The sequence below is a fragment of the Crinia signifera genome, chromosome 8 (genome assembly GCF_055691185.1).
Source record: "Crinia signifera chromosome 8, ASM5569118v1, whole genome shotgun sequence".
Classification (NCBI taxonomy): domain Eukaryota; kingdom Metazoa; phylum Chordata; class Amphibia; order Anura; family Myobatrachidae; genus Crinia; species Crinia signifera.
In genome coordinates this window covers 150,971,816-150,984,708 of record NC_139224.1, presented here as the reverse complement: position 1 = coordinate 150,984,708, position 12,893 = coordinate 150,971,816, and the positions used below count along the sequence as shown (strand labels likewise).

The window sequence follows — 12,893 nt, the reverse complement described above, 5'->3', positions numbered from 1 at the left end:
ATAAGGGCCATTGGTGAACTGCCAACAGCTCAGCAGAAGACACCGGTGGGACTTAGCTGACCTGACACAGAGGTGGGAGAATTGGAGATGGTCACTAGGTCAACAGAAGCATTAGGTCAACACAAGCATTAGGTCAACACAAGCATTAGGTCAACACAAGCATTAGGTCAACACAAGCATTAGGTCAACACAAGCATTAGGTCAACACAAGCATTAGGTCAACACAAGCATTAGGTCATCATGGGGAAGGTCGACAGTCAAAAAGGTCAACATGGGGTTTTCCACTTTTGAGCCGACATGTGCCGACAGGCGGTATTTCATGCCCTACCATCCACTAGGGCGTGGTGGGAAAATAAACTAGTGGGCCGAACCATGCGGTGCACTTTTTGTGTGTGTCCATGTCGACTGTTGACATTCGGGACAAAAAAAAAAAGAGGTAAAAACACCATGTCAACCTTTTGACTGTCGACTTCCCCCATGTCGACCCAATGACGTGTCAACCGTCAATCACTTGTGTCAACCTAGTTGCTGTCTATCCAATGATCCATACCCGGGAGAAGATAAAGGCAGTATAAGAAGGACAAATGATAGACACCAAAATTCATCACTTATCTACAGTATATAACAAGTCACATATATTTCAGGGTTGCCGACCCTCCCGGAATTCCCGGGAGTCTCCCGAAAATTGGGTCCCCCTCCTGGCCCCCCGGAAGGGTGGGCAACCCTCCCGGAATCTGGGGGACCCCCCTGAACCCACCGAATCGCGGCATGTAAATGCCGCAATCCGCGGGTCTCAGAGGAGGGGGCGGAGCTAAAATGGCACAATCGCGTCATTTTAGCTCCGCCCCCTCCATGGATATCAGTAATTTCTACTATTTCCCTAGTGGGGGCGGGGCTTAATGAGGTCACCGTCAAGCCCCGCCCCCCGATCGGGTAAGGAAAGTCTCCTCTCCGGGCTTCTCCCGGAGAGGAGCATTAAAAAGTCGGCAACCCTGCATATATTACAGCAAATGGTTAATAAAGTACTGTACTTGCTCTTAGTTAACAACTCAAGTGACATCTTAGAAGGAATATACTAGCTGCACTGCATGACCAGACCTACATTTATTCTACAGCCAGGTGATTTGGGCCATGTCTAATACCCCTTTCACACTGCAGCGCTTAACCGGTATATTGACGATTTTTTTAGCCTTTTAAAAACGGTTAGAGCTGCAGTGTGAAAGCGCCAATCCAGCTGCTTTCACACCGGAAACCTGCTTGAGACCCGGTATTTATGTGCGGTGTGAAAGGGGTTTTATAGGTGCTTAGAGACATACCAGCAGCTTATTAATAAAAGCGTTCCCAGTGCCATCTGTGCAGGTGACTAACACTGCTGTATATGCCTATATACACATATTGGCCCTTATTCGGATCTGATCGCAGTACAAATTTGTTCTCAAAATGGGCAAAACCATGTGCACTGCAGGTGGGGCAGATGTAACATGTATATAGAGAGATAGAATTGCGTGAGTTATTTTGTTTCTGTGCAGGGTAAATACTGGCTGCTTTATTTTTACATTGCTATTTAGATTTCAGTTTTAACACACCCCACCAAAAATTGAACTCTCTCTGCACATGTTACATCTGCCCCACCTGCAGTGCACATGGTTTTGCCCATTTTCCAAACAAATTTGTACTGCGATCAGATCTGAATAAGGCCCAGTGTGACAGAGACAGCTTCCATGCCAATGAGCATCTAACATATAAACTAAGTTCAATGCACGAATACAAGTTGCATATTTACCAGGGCTGTGCTGTCATACAGGTCCCCCCCCCCCACCCCTCCTGATTAGCGGTGGGCAAAACTAGGGATGGTGCCTTGTTCTTCGGAGTCCCCCAGGATAATGCCCCCATACAATCCTGTAGAGTAGAGGGAACAGAATGCTCCAAGCACAACTTAAATGCAAGTATATTATAAAGACTTAAAACGGAATGAGTCCTTACCTGTATCTGCAGTGTGTGACGTAGGATGGTCTCCTCTAATGCATGAATCCACTTCTCTCGCTCATCTGCATCGCGGGCTGTTAGCAGGGAATAAAAGGAATCTGAGTGTGACGATCACCGAATATATAATCACCCCAGAAATCTGGCAACGTCAGAGCTTTAACACGACGCAGAGAGAATCTCGCACTCACAGGACTGCAGACTCCAAATGACCGTTTTGTATGTTACAAAGTTGCGTAAAGGGAAACAAGGCAGAAATCAGGCTAATGCAACATGTACCCAGTCTGTGTGCTGCAACATATATTATGTATCCTGAAACGCACCGTCAAGGTTCCTTATGGCCTGATAATAGTATTAACGTTTATGGCTAACGATTCTCTAATACACGTACTCAGACATGTTATGAACATCTGCACTAAGTGATTTCATTGCTAATCGTATTAAACTAAGTAAGGGATGCAAAATTGCTATTTATATACAGACACAATTGTTGGCTGGAGAGAACCTACAGAAACCAACAATTCAGCCCTTTACGAGTATTTTTGCTGTAATATTCTCCTTCTATACATCAGCATCATGTATGTCCCATCCACTGTAGTCTGAATTGGTTGACACCAAAATGTCAACATGAAAAAGGTTGACACCTTTTTTTTTTTGGACCTTTTTCATACTTTAACACATCTGACTGGGAACGGGAAACTGTGCTGGGTGCAGTGGTAGCAAAGTGAGACACCATGCCCGATGCATGGGAAGAGAAGACAGCCATGCGAGGGTACAAGCTACAATAATTTGGGGTCCATGTCTACAGGTGTCAACATTGACACACAAAAAACCTGGGGGGGGGGGGGGACGACACACACACAAAAAAAAAAATCATCTCAGGTCGATCTTTTGCTTCTGTCGACCTTTAGACGATGTCAACATTTTGCATGTCGAGCTATTGATTGTTTATCTAGAAACTGTAGACCGGGCCTGACCAAGCTGTTGCTCTACAGTTTTTAGAAAAGTACATATCCCAGCATGCATTGCCCCAGTTTTAACATTACCTAATAGCAAAAAAAGTGTGGCAAGGCATGCTGGGGCTTGTAGTTTTACAACAGCTGGAGAGCCACAGGTTGGCCGGGCATGCTGCTGACCTTTCCATCCACACCCGTCTGAATCAGTACTGTGCACAGGTAGCAGAGAGCATTGGCAGTGCATGCAATTCTGTGCAGTAAGGCCAGTCACACCTGTAGCTCCCCCATCAGGCTTCCTAGGAACTCACAAGTGTACTTGATCCAGAGCAGAGAGTCCCTCTCTTTGGGGACAGACCAATATATTCAGATCGGTCACAAAAATACACAATACAATTATCAGGCCAGTCTGTTAAAGTGTCTGCCAATTGCCAGGCAGATCATATACAGCCCACAGGCAGTATATAGAGAGAACGGTACTTGTTTCCTAGCACGGGGCCCCCGATTTTCATCGTAGTGTATCTTATACAATCGCATCGCATACAATATAGCGGCATGCAATGTGATTTTTAATTGTACAAGCACCCAGATGGGTGCTTCCAATGTTAATTGCACCCCCATTGTCAACGCCAACCCGAAGCGTGGCGAGTGCAGTGAGCCTGCAAGGGGCGGTGGTACGCATCCTTCGACCTTATCATACCCCCACTATCCACGTCGCCGTGGAGTTGATCTTAGATAGTGTGGCGAGTGCAGCGAGCCCCCGAGCCCGAAGCGTGGCGAGCCCTACGAGGGGACACGAATTACTTTACATGTATTCCGCGTCCGCTCGCCATGCTTCGGGCTCGGTGGCTCGCTGCACTCGCCACACTATCTAAAATCAACTCCACGCCGACGTGGATAGTGGGGTTATGAAAAGGTCGGAGGACGCGTACCGCCGCCCCTCGCGGGCTCACTGCACTCGCCATGCTTCGGGTTGTCGTCGATAGTGGGGGTGGCGTTGACAATGGGGTGCATTTAACATTGTAAGCACCCATCAGGGTGCTTGTACAATTTAAAAAAAAAAAATTGCATCGTATGCCATTTGCTGGCATGCAATGCTATGCGATATTTCATTGTACAAGCACTCCTGTTAATTTAACGGGAATATCGCATCGAATCGCACACCACTAAGTACGGTATACGATGGGCGTCGTGCTAGGAAACAAGTACCGAGAGCACATATTCAGCAGTGTTTACAGACTAGTCATTTACCCCTCCTTATTATCGGTATTCCCTGACACGGACACCTAATACACAAACTCCACTTGCGTGCATACTGTAGGTCAGGAACCGAACATTGAACTCCTGTCCTCAGGTCTGGTCGACGGTAATGCCAACCACTACACCAAGCATGCTGTCATTGCCCAGCAATCCAGCATTAAAAAGTGTAATACATCGCAATACTGATATATGTCCCATAAGCGGTTACGGTATCAAAGATCGGCGATGTCTAGTTTCAAAATTACTCGGTCGACCACTATTCAACCGCGACTGGTTAGACGCCTTAAAATAGATGGCAACATAAAATATCGACACAAGCAAAAGGTTGCCATGAATGTCGTCACCAATGCAAAAGTCGACACATTTTTCACATTTCTTTGGTTGACATGGACACTGTATAAGGGCTATTTCACACGCTCCGGCTCCTGCCGGACGGCAAAACCACGCACGGCCGAGAAGTAGTACCGCACAAGGAAGTTTAGAATGGTGGGGATAACCACAGCCCGGCAGCCATCCCTTCCAGTGGTGGGATCCGGCTGCAACCGGACGGCTGGGCCATGGCTATCCCATGTGAATGGACAAATAGTGTCCATTATTCACTACTGTGTGCGGCGCCGCATTTGGCCGTGCAGGGTTTCGCCGCCCAGCAGGAGCCGGAGCGTGTGAAACATCCCAGAGTGTATCGCGTCACCTTGCATGCTTCGGGCTTTCCACATCCCTGTTCGGTGGACATCCCCTCTATGTCCACCGGGATGGTAAATTCGATTAAACAATAAAATAAAAACAAATAGTGAAAAACACGTGCCGACCATGTTCATGTTGACCTTTTTGCTTGTGTCTACCTTCAGTAAATGTCGATCTAGTTTATTCTGACCATTTTTTGGGCGTCCAGCTAGTCGCGATTGACCAAGTCATTGCCTATATAGATTGTCCATCCATCCACCGGATACATCACAAGCCCATACACAGGTCAAGCTCAAACTCATGGTTGGATCAACTATTGGATCTCATTTCTTGGTTCCATAGGTTGACTACTGAAGATATCAAATTATCATCCCACATGACTATTCCTAGCAGACGTATTACTACAAGCTTCTAATGGCTTCCAATAAAACATTTTACTCTGTACATTTAGGGGTAAGTGAACTAAAGCTTCTAAAAATAAAGGACGTTTCCCATAGCAACCAAAAAGGGATTTTTGTAAGAACTTACCGTTCGAATCCCTTTCTCTGATATGGTCCTGGTGACACAGCTCAACACTGGGATGTAGGAGGGTCCGAAGGAGCCAGGCACCTATCCTAAAGCTTTAGAGGGTAGGCTCCTCCCCTACTGCATCCCTGGACTCTTTCAGTTCAATCTTTCAAAGCCACTGGAATACATTAACTCAGTACAAACGCCTGCACATATTATATGCACATTTTATAACAGAAACTGTTAACTTTTAACCATTTTAACATGAACATCATGAACTTCTGGCATACTTACTGAGCGTAAGGGAGGGATCGCTGTGTCACCAGGACCATATCAGAGAAAGGGATTCGAAAGGTAAGTTCTTACAAAAATCCCTTTTTCTCTTTCAATGGTCCTGGTGACACAGCTCAACACTGGGACGTTCCAGAGCCGGTCCTTTGGGAGGGTACGCTCAGGTCTGCAGCTCTCAGCACTGCTCGCCCGAATGATGCGTCCTCCGACGCGAACTCGTGGAATCTATAGAATTTGGCAAATGTGTGAACAGATGACCAAGTGGCAGCTCTGCAAACCTGCTCAGCTGTGGCCCCATGTCGAACCGCCCAAGAGGTGGCAACTGACCTGGTGGTATGCGCATTAATTCTGGCCAGCACAGGCCTACCCACTTTAGTGTATGCAAAAGCTATCACAGATCGCAACCACCTAGCAATAGTCTGCTTAGAAGCAGGCCAACCAATTTTGTGTACGTCATACAGTACCAATAATGTGTCAGTCTTTCTGACACTCTTCACTCTGTCCACATACTGTATATGCGTAAAGCACGCACAACATCCAAAGTTTTCAACTTGTCCCTTTTCTGAGAACCCTCTGGGGGTTGAAACACAGGTAGAACTATCTCCTGATTTAAATGGAAGGCAGAAACTACCTTCGGTAAAAATTGAGGTACTGTTCTCAGAACAGCCCTGTCATCATGAAAAACTAAGAAGGGAGATTTGCATGACAAGGCTCCCAACTCTGACACTCTTAGCTGATGCTACTGCTAACAAAAACACTAGTTTCCACGTGAGAAACTTAAAGTCAGCCGACCTTAAAGGTTCAAAAGGTGCCTTCTGAAGGCAATCCAAAACCAGTGACAGATCCCAAGGCGCTACTGGTTGCTTGTAAGGGGGTTTTAGTCTGGATACCCCTTGTAAAAAAGTTTGAATCTCCGGCAAAATGGCTACTCTTTTTTGGAAATAGATGGATAAGGCCGAAATCTGCACCTTCAATGATTGAAGGCTTAGGCCCGATGAAAACCCATCTTGCAAGAATTCCAACATTCTTGCTAACTTGAAGTGAGATGTGTGAACCTTTCTCCTCTCACACCATCTAATGTAAGTCTTCCAGACTCTATAATAATTCGCAGAGGAAACAGCTTTCCTGGCTTTTATCATAGTCTGCACTACTGCGTCAGAAAACCCTTTCCTTTTCAAAATGGCGGCTTCAATAGCCATGCCGTCAAAATCAATCGATCGGAATCCAGGTGACTGAATGGGCCTTGTCTTAGTAGATCTGGTCTCGGAGGTAGACGCCATGAGTCCACAGACAACCTCTGAAGCCTCGAGTACCAGGACCTCCTAGGCCAATCTGGGGCCACAAGAATCACCGGAACCGACTGGTCCTGTATCCTTTTCAAAAGTCTCGCTAACATTGGAACCGGAGGGAATGCATAAAGAAGATCTCCCTGCCACTGAGTAGTCATGGCATCCACTGCCTCTGCTAGCGGATCTCTCGTTCTGGCATAAAACCTGGGCACCTGATGGTTGAACCTGGATGCCATCAGGTCCACATCCGGAGTACCCCACATCACAGTGATCTGATGAAACACCTGAGGGTGTTAGCTCCATTCTCCTTCCTTGAGCTCCTCCCTGCTCAGGAAGTCTGCTTCTATATTTTCCACTCCTGGAATGAATATAGCCGATACCGCAGGCACATTCTGTTCCGCCCATAGGAAGATTCTGGACACCTCCCACATGGCCAATCTGCTGCGTGTACCTCCCTGGTGATTCAGATACGCCACAGCTGTGGCATTGTCGGTCTGAATCCTCAAAGGGAGGTTCCGTAACCTGTCTCCCGCCAAGGAAATCACTTTCCAGACAGCCCTCAGCTCCAAGATGTTGATTGGTAATGCTGATTCCTCTGCCGTCCACAGGCCCTGCAGCCTGAGATCCAGGACTACTGCCCCCCAGCCCCTGAGACTGGCGTCGGTAGTTACTACCAACCAATCCCAGGTCTGTAATGACCGACCCCACTGAAGGGAATCTACTTCTGTCCACCATTTCAAGGAGACTCGAGTGTCCGAAGACAGCACTATCAGCTCCGACTTCATGGTCTGTGTGTTTCCTGACCAAGCCGACAAAATGTTCCATTGGAACACCCGAGAGTGGAACCTGGCAAATTGAAGCGTCTCGAATGACGCCACCATTTTCCCCAGGAGCTTGAGGCACCTCCATACTGACAAGCTCGGAGCTCTGAGAATCTCCTGCACTAGAGTGACCAGGTCCCTGGCCTTTACCTCTGGGAGAAAAACCCGATGGAGATGGGTATCCAGTATGACTCCCAAGAATTGAAGCCTCTGTGATGGTACCAACTGAGATTTTTGTAAATTTAAAATCCAGCCGTGAGCCTGCAAAAAACTGATGGCCTCTGCCAAGTGACTCTGAAGCATGGCTGCTGACCCTGCTTTGAACAGGAGATCGTCCAAATAGGGTATTACTGTGATTCCTCTGAGCCTCAGCACCACCGCCATCACTGACATTATCTTTGTGAATACCCTTGGCGCGGTCGCTAGCCCAAAGGGTAACGCCCGGAATTGTAAATGCAGGTTTCCTATAGCAAACCTCAACAGGGTCTGATGTTCCGGGTGGATGGGAACGTGCAGATATGCGTCCTGGACATCCATGGACGCCAAAAATTCTCCCTGGTCCAGACTCAGGAGTACTGACCTTAAAGACTCCATCTTGAAATGGTCTACCCATAGATGGACATTTAAGGATTTCAAGTTTAGTATTGGTCTGAAAGACCCGTCTGGTTTGGGCACCAGGAACAGCGTGGAGTAAAAGCCTTTCTTCCACTCTGCCCTGGGAACCGGAATAACCACCCCTTTTTCCAAAAGGGAATGAGCCGCTCTCATAAGAGCTGTGCGAAGGAGCGCCTGTTTCGGCACGGGTGTGGGTATGAACCTCTTCGGAGGCAACCCTCTGAAAGGGATTTTGTAACCCTGGGTAATAATCTCTAAGACCCAGGAATCCTGGTCTAGAGAAGCCCATGCGTCCCTGAAATGTGTGAGACGCCCCCCCACCTTTATCACTGTCGGGCCTATCCCCTGACAGTCATGCGGAGGGTTTGTCCTCTCCTTTGGAGGCAGGCTTCTTATGGAAGGAGCCAAACTTGGACTTTTGAGTTTTGCCCCTAGAGGCCTGAAACTTTCCCCTGAAGGACTGTCCTCGAAAGGACGCACCACCTCTAGGGGAGGGCCGAAAGGACGGCCTAAAAGCAGAAAATCTGGACGTCTGCTTTGCTGAGGAGGCCGGCAGAAATGTACTTTTGCCGCCCGTGGCCTGTTTTATAATCTCCTCTAATTCAGTACCAAAGAGTACCTTTCCTTTGAAGGCTAATGTTTCCAGAGCCTTCTTGGACTCATTGTCTGCTTCCCAGGCTTTAAGCCAAAGCACTCTCCTGGCATTAATGGAGACTGTGGACACTCTGGTCGCCATTTTAATAGCTTCCTCCTCTGCTTCCACTGCATATTCTGCAGCCGCCTTAATCTTTTCTGCAAGCAGCAACGCACCAGGATCAGCCTGCAGCATGGTGCATAAATCACCAGCCCACTCTATCATGGCCTTAGAGACCCAGGCTGAAGCAATAAGGGGCCGTAAGGTAAACCCCACCCCTTCAAAGATAGCCTTGAGGTTACCCTCCAGCTTTTTATCCACAGAATCTTTGAAAGCTGCACCGCCCTGTACTGGTAACACAGTAGCCTTGGACAAGCGTGCCACTGAAGCGTCCACAACTGGGACCTTTTCCCAGAGCTCCGCATGAGACTCTGGCATGGGGTACAGACTAAGGAATCGCTTAGGCATCTGTAGCCTCTTATCAGGAGTCTTCCAAGCCCCTTCTAACAATTCCTGTAACCCCTCATCTGAAGGAAAAGTAACAGCCTCCTTCCGCTGTCGCTTAAAAACACCTTTCACAGGAGTCTTATCCTCCACAGACAGCTTTAAAGCCTGCTTCACAGCTACAATGAGATCCTCTATACCAGCAGCAGGGGATGTCAGTATATTCTCCCTCCTCCTCATCTACCACAGTAGTCATAGCATAGGACCTTCTAGGGGTCCCTGCAACATCATCCATTTTGTCCAGCATTTCGCTGAACCTGTTAATCCCTTTTGCAGTATCCTGCATCACCTGAATCAGCGCAGGATCTGCCTGGGTAAGAGGTAAGGAGCCAGACGACTGCTGAGATGATGGCATAGGTCTCTGTGATTCTACCAGCCCATCACTCTGCCTGTCCAGAAGCTGCACCAAAGCGTTTACTGACCTGCCTAGGGCCCTGGCCCACGCAGGTTCCATCTGCTCTGCCCTATGGGGTTCACTGCCCATGGGTCTCACATCAGCGCAAGTAATACATAAGCCCCCCTTGGCCATCTGCTCAGGGACAAACTTTTGTGTGCAAACATTGCACGCGCTCAGTGCACTAAGGGCTCCCTCCCCCAAAACCACAGCTTGATGCTCAGACATGATGCAAGTGATAAATGTATATCTATCAGTATACACAGTGCAAACAATGTACAAGCGTTTATACAGAGGCAATGCACCCAGTCACTTAGCTGTCTGTTGGTTTCAACTGCGGGGAAGCGATGCCCAGGAAATCCAAGTCACTCTGCCAGGATCAGTAAGCCAGCTCAGCTCCGCTGCAAGCGTTCTGAAAGGCGCCAAAGTCAGAGTGAAGGAAGAGACCACAAGTCCCTGCTGCTGCGGGGTCCGTGACCTCTTGGCGCCAACCACCCCCAGCCAGCCGCTCCTTAGGTAGGATTTCCTAGTTCCAGTGTCTCCCCCTCGACTGGGGATCACTTGGAACATGCCTGTCACAACGCTGCTGTCCTCTCATATAGGAGCTCAGCGTGTAAGCTCCGCATAAAATGGCCGCCGCCATCACGGAGCGCCTGTCCCCCATGATCCCCACCTAAATGTGGAGCCGGTTTCAGGATACTCCGGAGCCCAGGCAGCCTCTTAGAAGAGGCTGTAAGCGCTGCACAGGGAGACCAGACAGTGTCTCCCCTGTGCACAGTGAGCTGACAGGACGCGCTTCTGTCAGCTCCTGCTGCGCTAGCAGTGTGAGGATTCCCTAAGAGAATCCTCACACTGTGCCTACCTAGCTAGGGTAAAAATTAATAAAACAATAAAAATTCCCTAACTACTCTAATTCTTCGGCTGCTCCTGCAGCCCTTTAGAATAGCACCCACTCCAGTGGGCACCTAACACGAACTGAAGAGTCCAGGGATGCAGTAGGGGAGGAGCCTACCCTCTAAAGCTTTAGGATAGGTGCCTGGCTCCTTCGGACCCTCCTACATCCCAGTGTTGAGCTGTGTCACCAGGACCATTGAAAGAGAAATGGTTTCTGTCCATCCTTTCAATATTGCAACCTAGAAAATGATAGACATCTTCTGGGAAGACTATTGTTTCTGTTTCTATAGATCATACCTCCCAACTTGTCGGGAGACCAAGGAGGGACACAGTGAGGTGAAAATTTCAGGGGTGTGGCCTATACTCGCGGCTCTCCCGTGAGGCCACGCCCCTGTTTTGCCGCTATGGGGGCATGACCCAGAGGCTCTGTGAGCCTCTAGCCCAGTGGTCAGGGAACTCGTCCTCATTTCCCCACACAGTGCATGTTTTGCTGGTAACCCAGCAGGTGCACATGTGTTCTAATTACTCAGACACATTTTATAAGGTCCGCAAGTGGAGTTAATTATTTCACTGGTGATTCTGTGAGGAGACCTGCAAAACATGGACTGCGTGGGGTAATGAGGACCGGGTTCCCTGACCACTGCTCTAGCCATACCCACAGCGCATGCGCACAGCGTTTATTCCCCGCTGCTCAGCAGCCGACAGGGGGGACTTCCAACAGCCCCCCCCCCCTCGCCGTGGGACACTGCCTGCCGCGGGAGGGACGCGGGAATGTCCCTGAAAACCGGGACATTCCCGCGGTAATCGGGACTGTTGGGAGGTATGATATATCGTCTGCATCTGTACCAATAGATACCATTATGTGCACACAAAATAAATATATCTGTACACCCAAGTATGCCATTGTGATCTTTCAACGTCTCACCAAAGAGGAGAATGAACCGAAAATACAATGCCTGGCTATTCATCACAAATTAACTCTCCAGCGACTCTAAAGGGTAGGCCTCGACAGCCGACCCTATCAAAGGGTCTATTAGATGTAACGGGTTTGGCATCGGTTCTAAAGAAATGGTCAGGATCGTCTTTTGCGCCTGTAATTTCATGCTCATTGCGGTTTATGAAGAATGTCAGCCGTCGCTGGAAGTATGAAGGTGTCCCTTATTACCACTTTAATGAATTCCTTAAGATCTGCAAAATATGAAAAGCTCTATTTCTCTATAGAGCTGCAATTTGCTGAACAATGTTGTATTGTTCTGCTTCTTACACCGCTTTAACCCTTTGAGTGCCAAGTGAATTTGTCAAAACAGGTGTGAAAATTGCCAAGGAAAACATTATTATTCATTGTAATGACCTGTAATGATTACCTTATGTAGGAAATGTGTTTTCATGCACAATATTTTTTATTTGAATTGATATAACAAATGGGAGCAACTGGCATTTTAAGTCGATAGGTTGAGCATGTCTAACAGGGATACTGTCACTAGGACTACAAGCATTAGGTTGACATGCAGGAAGGTAGACAGAAGCGATAGGTGGAAATGGGTCAATTTTGACAGTCAAAAAGGTGGACATGGGGGTTTTCACTTAATTTTTTAGCCGACATGTGACGACAGGCGGTATTTCATGCCCTACCATCCACTTGGGCGTGGTGGGAGAATAAAATAGTGCCTGAAGCATGGCGAGTGCAGTGACATGGACAGTGTTCATGTCGACTGTGTCAAAATTCAGGACAAAAAAAAAAAGAAAACGAAAAACCTTGATGACTTTTTTGACTGTCGACCTTCCCCATGTTGACCCAACACTTGTGCCTACCTAATGACCTGTCGACGTAACCCATGTTGACCTTCCTGCATGTCGACTTTCATTCCTGTCGACTTAGTTGCTGTCTATCCAATGATCCATACCAGTCTCACAGAGATGTTGGCACGCAAGGGGTTAAATAAAATAACTCTCTGCAGCAAGGGACAACAATCAGGTGAAATGCAACAGGGTTTTTGTTTTGCGAGCTCGTAAGTATCACCCTCTTCGTGCCCAAATGCATCAGGGTAAGATGGTTAACCCATG

At 48.0% G+C, this 12,893-nt stretch overlaps 1 protein-coding gene across 3 annotated transcripts in view; it reads right to left on the bottom strand.

Moving 5' to 3' along the window:
- OSBPL9 (oxysterol binding protein like 9) overlaps positions 1–12,893 on the bottom strand; it is a 139,856-nt gene that overhangs the window by 90,748 nt on the left and 36,215 nt on the right. For all 3 annotated transcript variants that reach the window (XM_083157388.1, XM_083157386.1, XM_083157387.1), the window contains exon 4: positions 1,984–2,060. In XM_083157388.1, coding sequence (XP_083013514.1) covers positions 1,984–2,060 — 77 coding nt within the window. The remainder of the gene's footprint in view (positions 1–1,983; positions 2,061–12,893) is intronic.